This window comes from Heteronotia binoei, chromosome 6 (assembly GCF_032191835.1).
Source record: "Heteronotia binoei isolate CCM8104 ecotype False Entrance Well chromosome 6, APGP_CSIRO_Hbin_v1, whole genome shotgun sequence".
Taxonomy (NCBI): Eukaryota; Metazoa; Chordata; class Lepidosauria; order Squamata; family Gekkonidae; genus Heteronotia; species Heteronotia binoei.
In genome coordinates this window covers 89760225-89784571 of record NC_083228.1, presented here as the reverse complement: position 1 = coordinate 89784571, position 24347 = coordinate 89760225, and the positions used below count along the sequence as shown (strand labels likewise).

Sequence of the window (24347 nt, the reverse complement as noted above, 5' to 3'; positions counted from 1 at the left end):
ATGAAGCCTGGTTTTTCTTTCTGATTGTTGATAAATTATACATATCACAAGTCTTCCAAGAAGTACATGATGCATCCAAGTCCACAAAGCAGGAAAAAGCCATGAAGACTAAAGGCTGAAGTTAATATGAGATCTTTCCCCCTTCCCAAAAAAAACCCAGATGTAAAATGAATAGATGGGTATAGCCATCACAAACCTGTTGCTAATCTATCACACTTTGATTCATTTTTCTTAACAAGATCTAACTGATGTTGGCACTGTAACAAATTATTACACTGTTTAATAAACAGATGCTGCCTCAAAGTAAAAAAGTGAGTCCCTACAGGCAACTAATCTTTGTAGCTTTGGTAGAAATAGAGACTTCGGCCCAGCATATGGTTGCAACAAGTACTGGCCAGAAACCTTGGCTTTGCAAGCCACCATCAAACAAACCGTACCTGTTAGCAAACACTCTCGTTTATGACGCTCATTCCACGCTTTCACTTTACAAGACTTGCTGCAGGCAAAGTTCTCATAGCAACGTGTACAAGGGGTGAGGATCACACCTACAGATCGCCCACACTGATAGCAATATTTAAAGAAAGGACTGCAATAGAGAAATGCGAAAAAATTCAGTGAACTATTTATACATTAACTTTCTGGAATGAACACAGCATACAATCAGGGAGGGAGATGGGAATTCTTAGAGAAGGAAACGAGGTACCGATGCCTATATGCTAAAGCTAGAAACCTCTGAGACTAGAGTAGTCTGAGTGCTTGATACTAAACAACAATTTATTTATAATGGGCATTCCAGAAATCTGGTAGAATGGGAAAAATCATTAGGATATAATTACCCCTGAATATAACTATACACAGGAGGGACATGCTGGGGGCAGTGCTGCTCTGTATATCAGAAGGCATAGAGTTAAATAAGGTAGAAAATATTAGAGAGCATCAGCAAAACATCTTGGCCTCTATGCTCTGTTCGTTAGCCCTCCAAGGCAATTGATTGGCCACTGTATGAAATAGGATGCTGGACTAGATGGACTACTGGTCTGAGTCAGCAAAGGAAAGCAGAATGGGTCAACACTGAAAACACAAACTTGGTCACATTCAGAAAAGTGACAAAAGGAGCAGTATACTCATGTCTTAATAAATGTCTTAATGAAGCCGCCTTATATTGAATCAGACCCTCGGCCCATCAAAGTCAGTATTGTCTACTCAAACTGGCAGCGGCTCTCCAGGGTCTCAAGCTGAGGTTTTTCATGCCTACTTGCCTGGACCCTTTTTAGTTGGAGATTCCAGGGATTGAATCTGGGACCTTCCGCTTACCAAGCAGATGCTCTACCATTGAACCACCATTCCACCCCCAAATTATTGTCTTCTGCACTAAAGAATTTCTTTTGTCTTTGATATCTGAAATTACTATACAGCAGTGTGTTCAGTACTAATAGCTCTTGCACCAATGATGACATCATAGAAACAGACACAGGCCACAAATGAAAGATACTTCAACTACTTCCCTTTTAGGACCAAACTAGAAAAGATAGGGGCAGCTCTAATACTATGCAGGAAATAGATAAGATCAAGGCAACTGTGATTAGAGTGGCAGGGAAAACTTGACTTCTGAGGCAAAGAACAAAACAAAAAAAATTGATTAAACAAAGTGGGGACACCACCCTGCAAGATAAGGCTGCCCTATAGCTAGGTAGAGACTATGTATGCTACTATACACAAGGTGCATTTAGTTACATTGATCTTACCATGCATCAGTTTCTTGTATCAGTCCTGCAGATCCTGTGAATTTCTTTTTTGACGCTGCTGTATATGAAAGTGAAAATTAAGATTTTTTTAACTTAAAAACTGATGTACATATATGTGAGGACTATTGCAAGACTTTCAAATGGCTTGTTCAGTATGGTCTTACTGGTTCATAAGGTTTTCTTGTGTTTCTCTGGACTGTTGGCAGAATCATCCAGTCCTTTAATTGGAAAGGTCAGCTAAGCCTTCCAAAGCTGAAGCTGAAGCCAGATGTTAAGAAGACTTAAGGCTGCCATCAACGGCAGTCTCACATCTCCTCTTCTCTCCCTCTTCCCTGTAAGATCTAGTAAACTAAAATACATGTCCTGACATCACATTGCAAGTTTCCCCACCCCTTGCAAATGAAGATTAACAAAAGTCACCTAGCAGACTTCCACAGCAGAGTGAGGTTTCAAATCTGGGTCTTCCAGATCCTAGTTTGACTTTCAGATTCTCCACCATGCCAGCTCACACTCTGATGTTCCATCTCAAGTTTTAAGGATGTCCTAACTGATGGGGAAGTATTTTCTTACTGGGCACTCTATTCTCACTGCGGGTGTGCGCCAGTTTCATAAAGTGCTGTGTAATATTTGTGCAACTTTAAAAGGTTTAACTTGAACTCACCAAGTTTGAGTCTTTGAAGTTCTTCCCTATCCCACTGTTTTTCTTTTGCAAGGACACACTCACGAAGCCGGTCACTAAGGTACTCCAGCAACCTTTTACGATTAGTGAGGCTCTCCCGTTCAGACGGTAACAGAGCATGGAATGGGGTACGGGTCAGTCTCTTGTCCTGCAACACACAACACCACAGAGCAGACATGTAACATCACAAAAACTGATTTCCTTGTCATAGGAGCAGAGATCATGCCTGAAACTGCCACAGGAAAAGAAAACAAATTTAAAACTTGTAAAGATTAGCACTAAGAATACCACACAGGATTCTCAGTAAACTGCCATCTTTTTGTGACAAGAAATTGAACTCATTTCAGCTGCTTTGCTTTCTTAGAAGAGGTACTTTTTAACAAACAGATGCCTAATCTATCTCCACTCAGTTGTGTGTGTGGAAAGGGATTCTCTGCTGGCCATGCATACTCTCCCACTTGGGCAGAGCAATACACACACACTGGGTGCAATTTACAATACATTAAATAATGTCTTTTGCAACTGGATTTTTACTGTGTATGAATAGCAAAAATCCAGTTGCAAAATGCATTTTTAAAGTAGTGTGAATGCACCCACTGACAAATGTAGGAAGCAGCTTATTGCCTTCAAAAGGACAAAGTAGGAGTCCAGTAGCACCTTTAAAATCAACAAAGTTTTATTCAGAATGTAAGCTTTCGTGTGCATGCACACTTCTTCAGATGAGAAATGAGGTTCAGTGAGCAGAGCTACATATAGCTGGTGGGCAGTGGTTTAGAATGCAAAGTGGTACAAAGTTAAAATCCAATGGCAGAAAATACCCTTCAAAAGGGTCTTTTACATTGCAACATCCTTTACATTGATTGAGAGTGCAGTCTGTAAATGAGTAGTTACAAAATGAATAAATGAAAAACTGGCAGTATGTTTTGATGAATGAAGTTATCCTGTTTCCATGGATCTATCTTATCCGCCAGGGACCAGGTGCTACTCCCAGGGGCCTTTTGATGGAACCTCACATCTATCTACTTCTGCTTTGTCCCTGATGGTGCAAATGAGCTGTGCTATGCAGAGCTGTGACAGAGCAGGGCTGTGGAGTAGAGTACTGTATTCTAGACCAGGGATCTAGATCTTCTGGTGACCTGTGAACCAAAGGACTTCCATCGGGTCCCCAAGCAGTACCATAGCTGGTACTAAAATTCAACCCGACTAATAACAAAAATGCTGGTGACAGCCAGCTTTTCCATTCAGTCTTGCCCAGTTCCATTCTTTACTACAGCCTTTTTGGATGGTGAAAGGGAACATTTCCTTAATATTTCATCAGCAGAAAAACTGGTTAGATCCAGCCCCAAATTATTTTCAAATGCTGAGGAGTGAATCCATACATTAGCATTACATCTAACAGGCTTCCTTGGGAGGTGTTCGAGTAGTGGCTAGAAGGCCATCTGACAGCAATGCCGATTCTATGAATGAGATCATGAGAAGGAGGGTAGGAAGGGTTGCATCAATGCTTAGTTCTTGTGGCCCTTTCTTACACATCCAGGGAAATGCTGTCTGCCACTTTGGGTCAAGCAGCAATTTTCCTCCAGGCCAGTTTGGCCAGAGATCCTGAAGGGTTGTTGGGTTTTTTGCCATCTTCGGGGGCGAGGGGGAGGATTTGTGAATTTCCTGCATTGTGCAGAGGGTTGGACAGATGACTGTGGAGGTCTCTTCCAACTCTATGATTGTATAATTCTATCTCTCTTTCAGATCTACAAGCACAGGCTACCAGCAATTGCAAATGCTCCATAATTGCTAACTGATGCTGATTTTTTAAAAAAATAAAACTTAACCACTTTGTTCAGAAACAAGGTCCCTGGAGAATACAATAGCCTTTTTAAAAATCCAGAAATTTGCCATTTCTGCAATATACTTTAGCTGGGGAGGGGTAACCACCATGACCTGGAAGAAAATCCAGAATATCCGAGACCTCTGCTCTACTATGTTATATAAACATCGCAACTATGAGTACTCTTTTTTTCCTTTCTGCAAATATGAAAATTGTTCTCATTGTTCTGTAAGCTCTGTAAGCTACTACCAGCATGCTAACCTGAAATGCGGTGTTCAACATAAACCATACTTTGCATACCAGTTCCAAAAGTAGTTCACAAAAGATTTGCAGGTGTGACTGAGATCCAAAAATATATGTACATATAGGAGAGAAATGCATGGGCAGCTCGAGTCTTACCCATTGTTTTCCTCTCAGCCATTCGCATCACTGCTGGTCTGTGGGAAAAAACGGTTTATTCTTCCACCAATGAGAACAGCTGCAGAGAAAACGAACAATTCTTCCTCCACGCAGACCTGTCTTTAGGTCCTGGTAACTGCTGTACATTCTTAAAGTAACCACCTACATCCAATGAAAGTGACCTTGTAACAGGCTTGTGACTCCTGATGCTGAACCATTCTCTCTCTCAAAGGACAACCTTCAACTTAACATTTTGTAAATCTTGTTTGACTGAAAGGTTAGTGGACAAATGAATTTGAGAGATAAGGAAAATAAGATAGAACCATCAAGAGCATCTCAAGCATTATTACCAAGTCCTTTGTTAACTACTGGAACAGCTTTTAAGTAATTTTACAGTGGGTTTGAATTTCTTGGTGTTGAAGAAATACCTGATAGAATTTGAAGTATGCGTAGTCCACTACTGTTCCCACTGCAGTTTTAGTGTCATCCCCAATGGTTATGGGCATCAACATGTCCGCACCTCCAGCTATTAACATGTTAATCTGGTAAAACAAAAGAAACAAAAATAGACAAATGCAGGAAAATCTTAGGCCTGCTTTCATGAACTCAGTACACAGTTAACCTTGCCATCTTTTCCCTCCCCACTTCCCATCGTCTTCTCTCTCTTGGGGCACACTACCCATTACCTGTATCTCTCTTCCCTCTCCTCAGTTTCCCACCACTGCTTCCCATATCTTTGAGCCAAATCAGACATGATGTTACAAAACCAGTCAGTGAAAAGATCTTCCCAGCATCATGTCTAGTTTTGCCATTAATTAACTCTACCTTTTTTCTGTTTCCCTACCCACAGTCTCCCTCTCTCTTTGCAGTTCCTGTTCACTCAGATATCCCCTCAATTTGATTTTAAAAACTTATACTCTGATGTTTACTGTGCTCAAAGCAGCTTTCAATAACCTATAAAACCAGTACAAACAAGTGCACAAAACACCAATACTAGTACAAACAAATGCACAAAATATCAATACCAGTACAGCATTTGTTTCAACTCAGCCCTAACAGGAGCTACACAAATGTTTTTGTCCCACCCCACCCCAAAATGGCAAATCATAGTTAACCAGACTCTCTTCCATGGAAGCCATTACTCTCAAAATCATCTGGAATAAAGCTACTTAAGCTTTACAAAGTCTGCAGAACATAACCAGCAAAGGGACCTTGTACATCTTCCACAATAGGTTGTTCCATAGGGTAAGGGCTACCACCAAGAAAGCCAGCACCCTCAATGAGGCCAAATGAACCTCCCAAGAGAAGGAAATGTCCAACAGTAGTTGAGCTGAGCAGAGTTGACAAGCAAGACTTTTATCTTTACACTTCAGAGCAATTTTGCTGTCTTCGTTCCCTTGCCTCTGTGTCAGAGCACATGTTTCATGAGCAGAAACTCCCAGGTTAAATTCCTGCCATTTCCTGTTACAAGATTTTAAGTAGCAAGCGCTGGGAAAGATGTTTCTCTGCCTGAGCCACTGCCAGTCAGGGTGGGCAATTTGGAGCTACATGGACCAATGATTTGACCTGGGATAAGTCACCTTCCTATTTTTATATCTGGAAAGGCAGGTCTTTTCTTACCAAAGAAATTTTATTTGCAAATGTCTTGTTCTGGTCATATGCAGGGTTAACCACAGCACACAGGGCACTTCCGACAGCTTGGCCTAATGGAAGATTTGGGTCAGCTCCCGCAGCCAAAAGCTCAGCCACGGCCTATGTAAAGTGAAAGAGGGGAGGAATAGGTAAAAACCTTCTCAAGGGTATAAATATTGCTGCAACAAAACATGGTCTACAGTTTTTGTTAGAACAACTAGACACTAAATGTAAAATTCCTTTAAAACCTCTGCTTGTGCAAATGTGACCAATAGACAAACAGAGATCAACCAATGGATCTTCAGCTCTTCCTCACCCCACCATGGTCACCATTTTCTTCTTGCTTAGGCAACAAAATGGCAACCTTCCACTGCCACTTAAGTCAAAACAAGAGGCCAAGGAAGACCATCACCAGCCTCATCCATCTACTGCTGCAGCAAAGGCAGTAGAATCAGAACTCAGCTCAGTCCCATTGCTTTTATCTCCAAGGTGGCAAGAACAGTCTGAAAGCTTCCAGCCTCACTTCCCGGTTCTTGAGGCAGCATCAGGCTCCAATGGGGGGAAAAAATCCTCTTTTGATGAGCATCTGTTGTACCAGGCCTATTGTTTTGCTTTGCACTAAGGACAAGCCTAACCTGGCCCTGTCAGATATATAGTACATTCCTCCCTCAGTAAAGCCGAAATTGCCACTGCATCAAGGATGAACAGCTCTAATGAAATGAAAAAGAATCCTCTCTTCACACAATAGTTTTGGCCTTTCTTTCCTCCTGCCATTCAACCCAAAGTGGAATACACTAAGCAGAAGAAAGAGGGGGCTGTAACCCTTCCCCTTCGCTCCTCGCTCTACTCAGAGCTAGAACAGCTGTTTACAATTGCTCTGGGGATGAACTGGCAAATTCTACCTCATCCCAGTTACTAGTGATTGCTGTGTCAGGGACAGAGCCAGGTGGTGGCACCCTCAATGCACATCCAGAGGCTGCACATCTGAAAGCCAGAACTAACATGGGGAACTTTGGGTTCCACACCCAGCTTGTAAGCCTTCTAACACTATCTAGTTGGCTGTTATGGGAAACAGGATGCTGAGTAAGTCGAACTGTTAGTTCTCCTTGTGTAATATCAATCACTGGTTATTAACAATCTGCTTCTCTACCAAGTCTGTCCCAAGTGGAGATCCAGCATGATGAGTTATAAGAGTGTCAGATTATGATTGGAACAGCAAGACCAAGTTCCCCACTTTGTCATGAAGCTAGCTGATTGACCTTGAGCCAGTCATTCCCTTTCAGTCTAATCTACCTTGCAGGGCTGCTGCAAGGATAGTGTGGCGAAAGAGAGAATGCTGTATGTCACCCTCAGCTATCTTGCAGGAAGGTCAGGATAAATAAATAAATAAATAAATATGTGCCAAGTAGTCAGGGTTTTTTGTTTTGTTTTGTTTTGTTGTAGCAAGAACTCCTTTGTATATTAGAACTTGAGCCAGTTAGAGAGAGTTCCATAGACAGATCAATTAAGTCAGCTGATGGGGGACAAGGGGGCAGGGGGTTGCTTGCAGGATCTAGGTTGATTGAAGGAACTGATTTCCCCGGCTCTAAAGACCTTTGCAGCTGCAGCTTAGTACCTTCAAGTCTTATGAGTATCGCCTGTTGATCTTTTGCTGGAAGACTCCCAAATGACTGCAAAAGGTCATCTTCTAATGAAACATTAAGGGGACTATGCGTCACATCCATAGAGGGCTGCACTGATGACTCATTATGCAACTCGGGGTTTGCTTGGGACTGACCAGATCTGGATACCTTAAGACACATTGCAGCCTTATATTTTGCCGCTGAAGATGATGCGTTCTTCAAGAGATGGGGATTACTTCGTGTCCTGACCCCTGCGGACAGGTTAGGCAGCAGAGCATTAGTTTGAGAGTTAATAAAAGATCGAACAGGGAAAACCCCCTTTGACCATAGGTAATTCTTTCGCCTCAAAATTAGTGAAGGAATGTTGGAGGATTGAAAGGTAAGCAGAATCCTCTGCATTTGAGACTGATCATTAAGAGATTCAATGGTAATCAAGTCATAATGGTTGTATTTTCACTGATGACTCCAGGGTTCTAGAAAGGATATCCATTATCGATTGACTACCAGCTAGGGAAGCCACAAGGAAGATCCACATCATCTCCTGGAACATTGCTGGGTGGAAGAGTAAAGCGAATGACTCAGATTTTTTGGACTTTTTGAAATCCTTTGATTGTGTCTTCCTTCAGGAAACATGGGCAGAAGACAGTTTTAGACTGACGGATTTTAAAGTTTTTAATCTCCCCGCTTATAGATCTCACTCTAAAGGTCGCAGTAAAGCAGGCATGGCTGCTTTGGTGAAATCCAGCTTACCATTTAAGGTGATCCTCTTGGATCCTTGCCCGCCAATTGCCCAGGCTTTATTGCTGTCCTCCCCAGCACTGACCCTAATCATGATTAATGTTTATTTAGCCCCTTCTAATGGCGAGCTGGAGTTTGATGCTGTCTGGGAGAAATTTTCTGACTATGTGACGTCTTTGTCTAGGAAATTCCATACTGCTCAGCTCATGATTTTTGGTGATTTTAATGCTCGGATAGGCAGTAACAATCAGAAATGGATCTCTCATTTTGGCTTTGAAGCGGTTGAATCCCCTCCACTACAACTATGTTTACCCCGTTGTTCTAAAGATACTTTAACCAATAAGGCGGGTCTTAGATTAATTGAATTCTGCATAGCGCACAATGTTATAATATTTAATGGTCTCTCCAAATTTCCAGCTGCAAATGACTTTACTTTTTTTTCCACAAGGGGTTGCAGTGTGATAGATTTTTGTGTGGGCTCACCCAACCTTCTGTCATCTATCGATAACTTTTACATCGATCCGCGCACAGAAAGTGACCACCTGCCCCTAACTCTATCCCTACGATTGGATCTGGAGGTTAATATGGTATCACCTTCCCAATCCATGAAGGCCCCTGAGAATGTTCTAAAAAAAATCAAGTGGTCCCCGGCCCTAGAAAGGGAGTTTTCTTCCCTCTTTGGCTCTGAAGCGCTATGCAGATTAAGGGATTCAATCATAAATTCCAATTCAGATGATTCAATCCTTTCAGGATTTTCATTATTAATTGATTATTGTAGTGCCAAAGCTAAACCGGTGATCTTGTCTAGGTCTAGTTTCTCCAGCTGGTTCGATACAGATTGTTTAGCTTGGAAACAAGAACTGAGAGCTCATTTTAAAGAGGCTTGTCACTCCAAAGACCAAACAAAAATTAAGGCCTACATTGCTTACAAGACAGCCTACCTGGAGCTTACTACATCCAAAAAGAAAGCTTTCTTTCAGAATAAATGGGACCAACTTTACCACTCGATAAAATCTAACGATAATAAGGCCTTCTGGAGAATCATTTCAGGTAATCTAAAAAACAATTCTGTTACTGACCCAAATATCTCTGAGCAAACATGGGTTGATTACTTCTCTAACATTTTTGCTGCCCCATGTGTATCCCCTCCTATCTTAGCAAACCCCTCAGTTACTGATATGCCGGTCTGGCCTCCAGTAACTCTAGAGGAAATCAGTGAGTTATTGAAGGATTTAAAAGCGGGTAAAGCACCTGGCCCTGATGGCCTTCCCGCTGAGGTATTCACAAAGTTTGCCGATTGGTGGCTCTTGCCCCTTGCAAAATTGTTCTCTTTTATCGATCTGCATGGCTCCATCCCTGACTCTTGGCTTGACTCTATAATTATCCCAATATACAAAAAGGGGGGGTTGGAGTTACCAGAAAACTTCCGCCCCATTAGTTTATTATCTATAGTGGGCAAATTGTATGCAAAACATTTAGAACTCCGATTAACTGACTGGATGCGCCTAGGCAACATCATAGGTCCTGAACAGATTGGCTTTTCCAAAGGCAAATCTGCTATGGATCACTGCTGCACTCTGGCCTTCCTTGCTGAAAAATATATGCATACCGGGTCTAAAAAATTATATGCTGCCTTCATCGATTTGAAGGGTGCTTTTGATTCAATAGATAGAGCCCAACTATGGATCAAGCTAGGTTACCTGGGAATGGACCCTCGTTTGCTGTTTCTCTTGAGGAAACTTCATTCTAATACCTTTTGCCAAGTGAAATTTTCTTCTAGCGGTGACTTGACTAGTAAAATCCCAGTGTTAAAGGGGGTAAAACAAGGTTGTGTGCTGGCCCCACACCTTTTTAATTTATTTTTAACTGACCTGGCACAATTTTTGACCCCTATCAATGGTCATCCGCCTAAACTTGCAGGCCGAGCGGTCCCCTTATTACTTTATGCCGATGACACTACCATCCTCTCTTGTACAAGAGTGGGCCTGCAAAGGTATTTGAACGCCTTTTATGACTACTGTAATTGTAATTCACTTACTATCAATTATACCAAATCTAAAGTAGTTGTCTTTTCAAATTGCTGGGGCCCACGGAGATGGTTTATTGGCAATTCAACAATCGAGCAAACAAAAAATTTTAAATACTTGGGGATCACTTTTAACCACAAGTTAAGCTGGGTTTCACATCGTAACAACACCATCAACTTGGCTAAGTGTTCAGCTGCTCAAATTAAACAGTTTTTCTTTGCAAGGGGCAACCAATTAGTTCCAGCAGCTATTAAAGTATTCAAAGCCAAAACGCTTGCCCAAATCCTCTATGGTATCCCTATATGGATCTCAGCTTTTACCAGGAAAGTGGAGGGCATTCAAGCCTCATTCTTTAGACAAATTCTTGGTTTGCCAAAATGTGTGTCCTACTTTGCTCTCTGCTCTGAAGTGGGTCAGTCTTTGGTGGAGACAAAAGCCTGGATTGCAGTGTTTAAATTCTGGCTCAAAATTCATTTTAGAACAGATCCCAACAGCCTTCTTGATTGTATGAAAAGAGACCCATATATTTCGTCCTGGACAGCAGTGCTTCTGTCTAAACTCAATCAATTGGGGTTAGAGGTAGATGATTTTTCTACCTCTGAAGAGTCATATATCTTCAGATGTATTAAACTGAGACTGTGGGAATTGGAGGAAACGAAATTACGGCCAACTCTCCCTTATACTTGCTCTCCAGCTTCCTTAGGTCTTTATGCTTTTTGTGGCCAAATGCCCAATTATCTATCAGACCTAACCACTCCAAGTCATCGCAGGGCATTTATGTTGGCCAGACTAAACGCGTTTCCCTCCAAAGTTTTACAAGGGAGATATCAGCGAGTCCCTTTAGCCGACAGACTTTGCTCCTGTGGAGCGAATACCCCTGACTCAATCCAGCATATATTGCTTGATTGTTCTTTTTACCATAACCTCCGTAAAGATTTATTTGGCAAGCTTTCTTTTTCTCCAGATTTGTCTATTCTGCCACCCTGTTATTATTTATTGAGTGATACTGAGGGGGTGGTTAGTGAGGCTGTGGCAAAATTTCTGGCTGACATCCTTAAATTTAATTCTGACCATGTTTGAATGTATCTGTAAGCTCGGTTTTATTTTGATTTTATCTCCAATGTTTAAATTTTTATATTCTGTGTATTTTTATCTGAATCTATTATGCCATTAAAGGTTTGGTATGGTATGGTATGGTATGGTATATTAGAACTTACAGAGATCTTAGTACAAGGCTTACTGTAAGCTTCAGGATGACTGACTACATCAGGGGGTGTGGCATAATATGCAAAGGAGTTCCTGCTACAAAAAAAAAGCCCCACAAGTAGTACTCAACTTTTGCTATGCAGGGTAAAACTATTCAGTCACCGTCTTTTGCCACCAGCCTCTCCTCACTCTACTCATCTTTTTTTTAAAAACTATAACACTGAAATGTGCAAACCTGATGTCTGCAAACTGCAGAATATAGAACAAGGCATTAGGTTGGAGCCAGCACAGCAATTCTCCAGATGCAAGAAGTTTCACCTATGAAGGATATATTCTCAGTTTCCCCTTCCCATGGCTGCTCAAAATGCGTCTGCAAATCCTGTTCCTAGGGACTCCTTCTCCTGCAAGATTGGGGGGCCCTGTTGTGGAGGGAAGGAAGCTGAGAAAGTCTTGTTCTGCAGGCAGAACTTCTTGTGCCTCTGGAAACACTGCACTGGATTCAATCCATTATTAAACAAAAGTTTGTGCTGCATTTGTTGTAATATCATCTTCCTGGGTTCATGTCTGGGAGTCCAGTAAGACCCCAATAAAGGTGCATTAAAGTAATTAGTAATGTAATGATCCACGCATTTTTGTTACTTTTTTCCTGTGATTCAAAGAACGTAAATATGGCCCGATTCAAATGTGACATTGAAGGTCAAAAACTTCCCCATTCAACTCTGCATTTTATTTAAATGGGGGTGCTACATATACAACCCCTGTTATACATGTATTATTAGCAAGTCAGCTCTCTGCTCACCCCAAGCTATAGATCTTTGGCATGGTAACCCTGCATATGTAGTGGCTGAGGGCCCAGTTTAAATGAAAGGCAGGTTGTTTCTTCTGTCCATTACAATTAAATCAGATCACTAAGCAGACCAACACCACTGAAGGAAGAACTTGCAACTGGTTACTGTAAGAGTTGAAATCATCCTTTTAGGACTGCAATGCTCAAAATAATATTTAAAAGGAAGCCATAATCTATTTGCAAAAAGTTATATATACTTGTGGGGAGGAAAGACTAATGCTCACCAGATCATTTCCATTAGCAATGGCCAGCGAAAGAGGGGAATGGCCACTCCAGAGGATATTCGGATTTGCATTGTGATCTAAAAGAAGATGAACAACATCACTTGCATTCTGAAAGGGAAGCATAAAATAAAAATCAACAAAGACAAAGCATGGTTATCAAAATGAAGGGATTAAATATTTGTTTTAAATAAATTAGATTAATTAAATTAAAATAACATTTGTTAGAGCAAAGGCATGCAGATATTTCATCTGAAGCTATACACTGAAGGAAACGGTGAATCGGCATTCACTTCTACAGGTTTCAGCAAAAGCAGTTCAAACTCACTTGGCAGAAACTAAAAACCAAATGCAGTAACTCCACAGAGATTAGCACATAAAAAACACATCTTCAGTGCCATCCTAAACAGAGTTACAACCATCTACACCCACTAAAATCAATGGGTTTAGAATGGTATAACTCTGTTTAGGATTGCACTGATTATGCATTTATTACAAAGGGAGCAGGAATGTAGTAAAATAAAAATACACTTTTTACACTTAAAATAGGGTTGTAGATTTTCTGCTGATATTTTAAAGCAATTTTCTCTTATTTTTGCCTCCCTTTATCATACTGCATTGTTTACAGTAGCTTATACTGTTTTTATTTCTGTCTTCTCTAATAATGTCCACACTGAGTCCCAGTGAGAAAGAAGGACTGTAAGAAACATAAACAAATAACCCTAGTTTACTGTATTCCTAATTGCCTAATGGTGTTTTACTGCGCTTCATATTGTATGTATTCTACCAGTTTATTGCATGGTTTATAGCATTTGTTAATTCACCTTGAGTCTGATCTAGAAAGATGATAAATAAACTGAGTAAACGAAGAAATTCCTAGATTTGCATTCAGTAGGATTAACATGAAGATTCCAATTCATTCAAAGATCCCCCACCCACAAGAATGTGCTCTCTTACTTCAGCGGAAAGCAAAGATCCCCATGTACACCCCTTTGCATGTGTAGATTTCCCTACTCTCCTAGAATTAATGGGAGAACGTGTGCACAGATCAGCTCTGAACATTTCAGCACAGAAAGAGTTCTGGATCTTGATGAATGGATTAGGAAAAGCACCAAAAGTTATCTGTTCCATAACTACAGAAGAGAGCATATTAAGGTGGCCTTGTAAGGAGTTTTTGGCTTCATAATTTAGATTCACCCTCTTAATTGAAACTAAAGTAAGCTTTTCCTTTTACCTTTTCCTCCAGGTCATCACTCACGCCTGTTACTGAAATTTAGATATCAGTGTCATAGGGTGATGTTGCATATGTTGGTTACTCTATAAAGAACTTCATGCACCAATGGCAGTACTTAATAAATGATAACTAATGCTTTCTGTAGAGCTCACCTCAGTCAAGAAATTAAAAGCACCTTGACCTCTGGAGTTTCTTGTAGTGGCTATGCAAACAAAGCTTTTAGGCAATCTTTTTGGCCTATTACTCCTCCCCACTGAAACCTTAAGCACACAGAACTGACCACACAAAAAGAAATAACATTTACTGGCATTAAATATTGATATAGCAATTCAAATGAATGGCTGGTAAATGTTGTCAAAATAATGAATAAGACAACAGCTAGGAACCAAAGAACCACATGCCTAGCACCACATATCCAAGAGGGCTTTGGTCTTGCATTTTTCAAACAGCTGCACTTCACACCATATAGCAAACTACTTCTGAAACTGAGGGGACTTTCAAAACAGTTTGTGACATTATATGGTGTCAAAAATTCTACTGGGTGTAGGCCAAGGCCTTCAGGCTCACCTGCAGCAACCCTTTGGAACCTAACCCATACTAAATGGGAGAATTTTTTTCAGTAGATGAAAAGAGTGGGATTTTTTTTTACATGTGGTTAATGCAGCATGCAAGAAAGCAGCAGCTCTCCTACAGAAGGGCCTTGAGGAAATATTGCATAGGAAGGGGGAGTGCGGGCAGAACAGCAAATCAATGATTGTATCAGGCTGTTCTCTGCGACTGATGTGACTGATCATTGATACAAAAGTTTATAAAGAAGCCAGAAATGCAACAAAAGAAAATGCATCTAACTAAGAGACCAAAAAATGCAAATGCAGTCAAAATTATCTTTCAAGAACTTGTCCCAAATTTCAGCCTGCATAGAACTATACTTGGTAAATGAACATTTTTAGGTGATGGCACTGAAAGCACAAGCACAAAAGAAACACTGCAGTAAAAATTGAGTTTCCTATTATGACTTGAAAATTCAACAGCAGCAGCAAAATGATGCTTAAAAAAAGAACTATACTGATGTAAATAAAGACCTGCTGCAATTACAGATTCTTAATTATGTATGAGCGAATAAGAGAGGTAAAGTTGTTATTGACTTTTTATTTATGTAACTGAAGGCAGTAATAAAAAACTGCAAGGTAAGAAATACACGTCAATGAAGTAATCAACTCCTGAATAAAGGAGTATTGGTTGCAACTCATTATGGTCCATCAAATAGGACTTTTCCCAATACTGCTAATTTATACAAGACCAATCATCAAAAGTAATTAACAAAAAACCCTAGTTGTTTAATGAGAAATCTCTAAATGCTTTCAACATAATGCTCAATTTTTCCCCATCTTTTAAACCGTTTTAACAATGTAATCACCATATAATCAATGTTTCACATGAGACTGGCTGCTTCAGAATAAAAATAGTAGTCCTTTATTATAAGGAACTACATACTGAATAGAGAAGAGCAGAGATGGCATTCTAAACATCTACCTATGCTAAGGTGGACAGGCATACCTTGCTGCTGCAGAACTTAGACAAACCAATTTCAGCCTCACAAAACTGAACACAAATTAGGGGGGAGGGTAGGTAAAAGAGAGTAGAGGAAAGAAGGGGAGAGATTCAGAGCTGCTTCAGTTATTCTAATTTATGCAAGTCTAGAATACAGGTCTAGAAATGGAGATACCATTACTGTTACCTGGAGCTTTGGTTTTATTCTGTGACTTGCTAGAAACAAGCGAGTGCCATGATTTTTTTTTATTTTCAGAGGAATATCTTGCCTTCTAATCTTACAAGAAAACTCTACTAGAGTATGCAAGCTTTGGGGTATTTCAACAAATCCTATATAGCAAAGATACAAGCCAAACCATATTGTTAAAAGTAAAAGCACATGATCAGTTCAGAGCCTTAAGGTTCCACTTGTCTTTAGAGCTATACTACGGTTAATCAATATGCATAAAATTTGGTTGTGGCCAATGCTGCCATCATGTTTTCTTTGGGAATCAATTGTAATCTGAGGTCTAAAAAAGATTTTTTAACCAAAGCCAGGAGTGGAATTCTAGCAGGAGTTCCTTTGCATATTAGGCCACACACCCCTGATGTAGCCAATCCTCCAGGAGCTTACAAGGCTCTTTTTTGTAAACTCTTTTTTCTAATCTTGGAGGATTAGATACATCAGCAGGGTATGGCCTAATATGCAAAGGAGCTCCTGCTAGAATTTCACCCCTGACCAAAGCTATAGGATATGCCTCAAATGGAATAACAAAAGGCTTATTCTGATCCAAGACTGGAAGAAATGGCTCATCTCTGGCATAGAACTGAGCAATATAGAAGAATGGCTGAGGAGACCAACATTTGGATGCAGGACAGTTCTGCAAGAACCTCAAAAATGCTACATGTTGCTGACCCAAACTTAAGAGGAACTTCACGTTACAAGTAGTAAAAGCAAGCTGTGATTTGTTCACCAAACAGGACAAACCAGGACCATTCATTATCCCCGTACACACATAAACTTCACATGTTATGAAGCCATTTGTATAAGCTGCCCTTAAGCATCAGGCAGGCTCACAGCCAATTGGATTACAGTTTGGCCCTATCATTAAATTATACTCTATTTCTATACCTTTCTATCTTTGTTTGTTTTAGTTTGCTGTTTCTTCTGTCAGCTTTGCTAATGGCCATCCACTTCCTCCAGATCACAGGCCAGTACAAGTTACCCTTGTTATTAATGGATTTGAATTCCAGACTTACTGCAGTATGAAGAAAATAATATTGCATTTTTATCCAATGAAACACTAAGGACCTCTACTGGCCAAGGCTTCAAATTGCTCCAAATTGTTGTTTTGCCAGAGGACTGTTTCAGCACCAACAGCATAATAGACAGTCTCGATAGTATTAGCAAGAGAAATAGTAGGGAGGTAGAATAGATACAACCATGTTCATTTTTGGGAGGAGGACAGACTGGGGAAAGACATGATGTGAACTTCAGTACAGGAAACCACTCAAATAACCAAATCAACTATTTTAAAAGCAACAGGACCCCAAAATAATGATCCTTGCTGTTTGCCACCTATTAATTTTTGAAGAGTTACATGAGCATTCCAACATTTGAGTGTTACACCACACAGTTGACAAAACAGTTCACAAAACAGTCCAATTATTGTGTTGTCTCTGGCAGTTCCCCTTAGGTATTTGAACACACATAAACACCTGAAGCTGCCTTATACTGGATTAGACCATTGATCTATAGTGGCTGGTACTGTCTACTTTGACTGGCAGCAGCTCTCCAAGGCTCCAGGCAGAGGTCTGCTCTTTCACATCACCTATTACCTTTCAAGTGAAGATGCCAAGGATCCAGCCCAGGGCCTTCTGTATACAAAGCAGATGCCATATCACTGAGCCACAGGCTCTCCCCCTTGTGACACACAAAAGATTCATAACTGTGGCAACTGGTGAGCAAATAAAAGAGAAAATAAACCCATTCCAATCTTCCACCCAAGCCATGGCACAGGCATGTCCATTTGTTCTCAGGACATGCACAAGCCCAACATCAAAACAAGATGAGCCCTCCTCAGGAGAGGAGTCCTCTCCCTCTATAAACCCTAATACACACGGGTAGTTTTCCAGAGGGAATCCCTCACCCAGGAGGAGGTCCCACTCATGGACCCAGAAGAATTGAGACTAATGACTGGTGGGTCGTTAGATGAGCTAGTAGAGGACTGGTATTCCCAGTTCTCTGCGGCCACTGATGACATTGCTCCCCAGCGCCCTATTCGTCGCCGTACTAAATCAGCTCCATGGTATATGATGGCGCTGAAGAGAATGAAGCGCCAACTTAGACAGCTAGAGCGAGTGTGGTGGAGGTCTCATGACCTTCTTATAGAGTGGTCCAGAACTTCTTATAGTGTTTATGAAGACCTATGAGAAGGCAGTGAAGTCCGCTAAGAAGGAATTCTTTGCAGCCTCCATTGCGTCAGCAAATTCGCGCCCAACCCAATTATCTAGGTTAATTTGTTCATTAACTACAGTGCCGACAGGCAATCTAAAAGCTAGGGAATTGGAGATAGGCTGTGAGGCTTTTGCGACTTATTTTGCAGACAAGATCTTGACTCTCCGCCAAGCTCTTCCAGCCACAGTTGATACAGTACGGGTACTGGAAGCCTGTTGTCCATCCTCTGGACCCACATTGGACCACTTCAGCCGCCTTTCTCGGGAAGATGTGGACAAGATCTTGGCTGCAGTGAAGCCGACCACTTGCCCATTGGACCCCTGTCCATCCTGGCTTCTTAAAACAGGTGGCGAGGGTATCCAAGGTCCTTTAGCTGATGTTGTTAACTTGTCTCTGGAAACAGGGACTTTTCCAGCTAAACTTAAAGAGGCAGTGGTTCATCCGCTTTTAAAAAAGCCATCTTTGGACCCGATGGTCCTGGCCAATTACCGCCCAGTGTCAAATCTACTGTTCCTGGGTAAGATAATTGAGAAAGCGGTGGCAGAGCAGTTCCAAGTTTTCCTGGAGGATACCTCTACCCTTGATCCCTTCCAATCTGGCTTTTGTCCTGGCCATGGGATGGAGACTGCTTTGGTTGCTCTCACTGATGACTTTAGAAGGCATCTGGATCAAGGCTGGTCAGCACTGCTATTGTTGTTAGACCCTTCAGCAGCATTTGACATGGTCAATTACGACCTAATGACCCACTGCCTTGCCAATATAGGAGTTCAGGGGGAAGCCTTACAGTGGTTCTCCTCCTTTCTCCGTGATCGGGGACAAAGGGTGGCAATTGGTGAGCAGATCTCCCTGCAGCACTCACTCAAATGTGGTGTGCCACAGGGAGCTATTCTTTCGCTGATTATGTTTAACATCTATATGCGCCCTCTTCCCCAGATTGCCCGAGGTTTTGGGCTGGGTTGTCACCAGTATGCAGATGACACCCAGCTTTATCTGCTGATGGATGGCCATGCAGATGCCGCCCCTGAACATTTGACCAGGGTGCTAGAAGCTGTGGCTGGATGGCTGCAGTTAAGCCGGCTGAAGCTTAATCCAGCTAAAATGGAGGTCCTGTACCTGAGCTGAGGGGAGCTAAGATCAGACATCCGTCTCCCCACCCTGGATGGTGCTCCTCTTGTGCCATCCCAGAAGGTAGTAGTAGTTCTTTATTCACGGTCATCCGACCAGCTTAATACAAATCCCAGAAGGTGAGGAGTCTGGGCGTGACACTGGATGTCTTCCTTTCTATGGAGGCCCAGGCCACTGCAGTTGTGTGATCTGCATTTCATCATCTCCGGCAGGTCAAACAGCTAGCATCCTATCTGACGCCCCATGACTTAGAGTGGTAAAGCAGCAGTACTGCAGTACTGTGGTCTGAACTCTCTGCTCATGACCTGAGTTCGATTCTGGCGGAAGCTAAATTCAGGTAGCCGGCCCAAGATTGACTCAGCCTTCTATCCTTCCGAGGTCAGTAAAATGCGTACCCAGCTTGCTGGAGGGAAAGTTTAAAAGACTGGGGAAGGCAATGGCAAACCACCCCATAAAAAGTCTGCTGTGAAAACGTTATGAAAGCAACATCACCCCAGATTCGGAAACGACTGGTGCTTGCACAGGGGACCTTTCCTTTCCTTTATTGGTATATTATTGAGCCATTGCTGTATTTTAACTGTTTTATTATGACTGTGATCCGCCCTGAGCCCGTATGGGAAAGGGCGTAATATAAATAAACCAAATAAATAAATAAAATTCTTATTTGCCAGCCCAGGGCATCTTATTTCACTGCCCAGCTCAAAAAGATGCTATTTTGCTTTAAGTTCTGTCAGGACCAAAACCACACTTGGCACCATAAAGATGGGGTGGTCACACAAGCTACAAAAGTTGCTGCAAGTTACCGATGCAACATTCCTATGGACCATCTCTTATTATCTAGTTCCTGAACTGCCTGTACATCAGTCCTGTTAATGAAGACTCCAAGTCAGTAACCTTTGCCCAACTTGCTGGCACTGCTGGACAGCTCCCTTGCCATTTTGGTGGCCAGGCTGATTTAGCTGGACTGCATCCAAAAAACAGGATATTTGCATCAAGTTCTTCACCACAGCATAACTAAACAACTGGGATATTATTACTCTAGATTAAGAGTTTTGAATGAGGCTCTACTATTTCTTATTGCAAACTGTCTCAACAATCAGTAGAACACCTCACTCAAAATGGAAGCCCAAAAATGAAGTGGAATGAAGTCTCTCTCTCTCACATCACAAGGGATGCCTACTGGCCTGTAAATGACTAGTCTTCAAGTCCACAAGCCCCTAAATTGCAGACTTCTTCTTGTGTTTGTTGCTGAACCTCTAGCTGCACTTTCAAAATCCAAACTTTTGACCTGCATTTCATTCGCCCTGCTTGTGGTCTGAATAAATGAAGTTTGGGTATACAACAACTTTGAAACACAGAGGCCTGCTTGGATTCACCATCACAAAAAAGACGGGCTTTATATGCCAGTGACAGGGCACTGCTGCTTGGATTCACCATCTCAGACACACTGGCAAGACTGTGCCCTTATTGTTTAACTCTAGGGCTGCATATTTTTTGGAGAAAAGAGTGAACAGACAGACCAAAACAATGTCTTGCATATCCTCTTCTATACAGGGGGTTTCACTCACCCATTAGATTTAGGGAGACTTTTATTTTCTTTCATATGTAGCTATCAAAAACATTACAGGAATTTTGTTTAATAATCTCTTTGTTTTTTTTAAACAAATCTAACAAAATTACACATCTAATAAAATGCAATAAAAATATTTGTCCAGCCCTGCAATCTGGACAAAGGATATCTGTGTCCAGCAGAAGAATAGCTGGTGGGTCAGTGCTGACTGCACATCTGACTGTACATACTGAGCTTTTGATTTAATGCAGCAGCCTGGATCCCAGTTCTCGAATGACTGAAATTCCTCAAACTACTAGACCCTAAGGCTTTGAGATCAAACCATCAATATTAGCAAAGTAGAGGCAGTTGGATGTTTCTCATAGAAAACCAATATACAATTCCCCACTATCAAAATATGATTTCCTTACCAAGATAACATCTGAAAGACTTGAAGGGGTAAAGATCACAAATGCTAGAATACTTCAACTTGAGAGAAAAGAGGATTTCCAGTTACCACGCACCTTATGATTGTCATCCCTCTCACATGCAATATGAAGGGGCGTCCTCCCACCTTCCTCTGGGGTAATGGTACATTCTGTGTAAAAGCCTTTGGGTGGTCCAGTTTCATTATATATTTTCATCACCGATATTGCCTCAGGAGGCTCAGTCTACAGGGAGAAGTGGGAAAGGAAACCACATATGCAGATGGCTCCAGAGACCTCAAGAAGTTTAGAGCCAGTACATATTGATAGTCTGAATCACATTAGTGTTTCATGCAATCTAGTGCCTTCTACTCAAACTGGCACCAGCTTTCCAGATGCTGGACACTGGCCTACCTGAGAGATCATTCTGCCTGGAAATGCTCATAATCAGGCCTACAGTCTCCTGCCCTGCACAACATCAAAGCAAGAAAAGTGGGCAGACTGAAAGACAGATAGACCACCAATGCCACCCTAAGCAGAATAACATCTTTGTAGGTCCACTGAAGTAAACAGCTCTGCTTAGAATGGCATTGTTAGTCATGGAACATTACACATAGAAGTTTGTAACTGAATGAACTGAATTATATATTGTTGTGATCCCATTTTATGTTTGTTTTTTCAGAAGCAGTTACTTGCTCAATAGAATTAAGTAGGTAGCTGCGTTGGTCTGAAGCAGCTGAACTTTTTGCCACTGGACTCAAACTATGATCAATAGTAGAATTACTGTGTTCCAGTCCAACTGATTTACACAACACTTTGAAAAAAGGGGAAAAGTCTACTCCTATAGATCTAGATGACAGTACTGGGGTAAAACAAACATACCTTACTGAGGCCAATCCTGTCTTGTTTATATATGTCATCAGCATCTTCTGCCCTAACATCAGGGTCTGCTACTGAATGAAGAAGTAATTCTGTTATTTTAATGCCTTCTTCATCAGAAAGGGCAGCAGCAATATGAAGAGGAGCTACACCACCAAGCTGTAAAATAAATCATATATTTACCTACAAAGCAATCACATGAAGATTTCACTAATATCTGTCCCTGGCACAGTAGCTCATGGCAATAAGCCACTCCAGCTTAAAAAGAATTTTAGCTAAGATTAAAGCTTAAAATTAAAGACACCAAAATCAAAGATCACAATTAATTGCCTGATACTTGTTTGTTGAAAAACTAGAACCCTTTATTTGTATTTTATATTATTTTATTTACTTCATTTCTACCTCAACTTTCTCCTCAATGGAAACCCAAGGGGGCTTACATCGTTCTTCTCTCCACCATTTTATTCCCCAAACAATGCTGTGAGGTAGGTAAGGCAGAGAGAGGTCCAAAGTCATTCTTTATGGGAGAATGAGAATCCAAACCTGGGATGTCCCAGATCCTAACTCTGACACTCTAATAAGAAATGCAGCCAAACTCCATTGGATAGATGCATCAGACGTCTACACTGCATGGTGTAAAACCAGTCCAGGAAGGATGGGTTCATTTAGGAAGATCTGATTCTCAAAAGAGCTTATGTCAAAGCAAGACTTCCCACCTTAACCCTTCTTTGGGAACATTCCTTACCACATTTCAGAAAGAAAAAAAGCTTCTCCATATGCCACACATCTTCACAGTCTCTGCAGCCCAAAATCAATTGAGGATACAGAGAACTTGGTTGCAACCTCAGATGCAGCACACATCCCTTCATAAGGAACCCTTCATAACATAAACCACATTTTGTGCTGATGCCGTAAAATGTATTTTAAATTCAGAGTATAAATCTAAAGAAACTAAATAGTCTTTAAAAGCTATGGTTCCATGTCATGGTTTCAGCTTTGGTCTCATAAGCATATTCCTAAAAATCTAATTTTAGAGAAGGAAGTTTTTTAATAGTTAACTGAACAGGTCGATTCAACAATTTCTTCTTGAAATCCCAAACCTGAATATGTAAACCAGCATTTTACTAGATGAGGTCTGCACAAGCTATGATCTACCAAGCTAAATATAAAATTAACTATTAAGGGCTCAATTAATCTCCTGGTTTGGATTCTTGACTTCAACTGTAAAAACATGAACTGTCAAGCATATGGCCAACCACCATCCCTTAATGGTGGGCTGTACTTGGGTTGATGGATCTCAAGCTGTGCCAGCTTGAATTAGACTACAAAACTAATACAAGAGCTTTGGTGCCTGATAACGCACTGTCACATTCTACAGCTTTGTACCAATATTAATCAAGCCAACAGGTCATCCTTACTCTGGCTGGAAGCCTTATATCCGTCCTTGCTCCAGCTTCTAAAAGTAATTTCACTACTTCAACATCTGCAGATTTCACGGCAAAGAAAAGGACGTGCATAGGGTTGCAGCTTATATTGGGATCTGCACCTCTCTTCAGGAGCAGTTTGATTGTAGCCCATCTCTTTTTGTGTCTAAAATCAGCAAACAATATGAGTCTTATCAGCTGTTGAAATTATCAGCTATTAAAAACATTCTTTAAAAAACAGCATTTCTAATCCTAGAGTGACACATGATGATACAAAAACAAGAGATTCTATCTTTCATGCACTGTTCTAAGAAAGCACCATTTATATTTCACATTGGACAACAGTGACTAGCCCTGGAGGATATTTAGACTTACGCCCGTCTAAATTCTGCACTGTCAATGTAAGAACTGGAGAAGGAAGAATGCAAACAAAAGACACAGGAACCAAGTTTCTGGATGTGACTGGACAGGACAAAGGCTTGAAATTTATAATGATCACACAAGCCTCTTGGAAGATTTCAAAACTTAAACAATAACTACTATGGTTATGTATAATACATCACACAAAAGAAACTGCTAGAATGTAACTGCTGTAATCTGTTGTCTTATCCAATCTTCCACTGCCAAAAAAACCCTGTTTTGTATTTGGCTGCAACATCTCAAATGCTAATTGATTCAACAGCTACATTGCACATATAATTTCTCTGGAGTCAGATACCTATATATAACACCCGTCTATGTTTTTGAAAATTGGAAGTATGTTTTGGCTAATTTTTTTTAAGTTG

General features: G+C 41.0%; 1 protein-coding gene across 1 annotated transcript in view; it reads right to left on the bottom strand.

Moving 5' to 3' along the window:
• Positions 1–24347, bottom strand: part of ANKMY1 (ankyrin repeat and MYND domain containing 1) — a 45989-nt gene that overhangs the window by 6928 nt on the left and 14714 nt on the right. The window contains exons 8-16 of the mRNA XM_060242148.1: positions 23557–23728; positions 22142–22297; positions 21359–21505; positions 12942–13049; positions 6266–6397; positions 5074–5187; positions 2407–2572; positions 1746–1800; positions 438–586 (exon numbers count right to left, since the gene is read on the bottom strand). Of these exons, the coding sequence (XP_060098131.1) occupies positions 438–586; positions 1746–1800; positions 2407–2572; positions 5074–5187; positions 6266–6397; positions 12942–13049; positions 21359–21505; positions 22142–22297; positions 23557–23728 (1199 nt within the window). The remainder of the gene's footprint in view (positions 1–437; positions 587–1745; positions 1801–2406; positions 2573–5073; positions 5188–6265; positions 6398–12941; positions 13050–21358; positions 21506–22141; positions 22298–23556; positions 23729–24347) is intronic.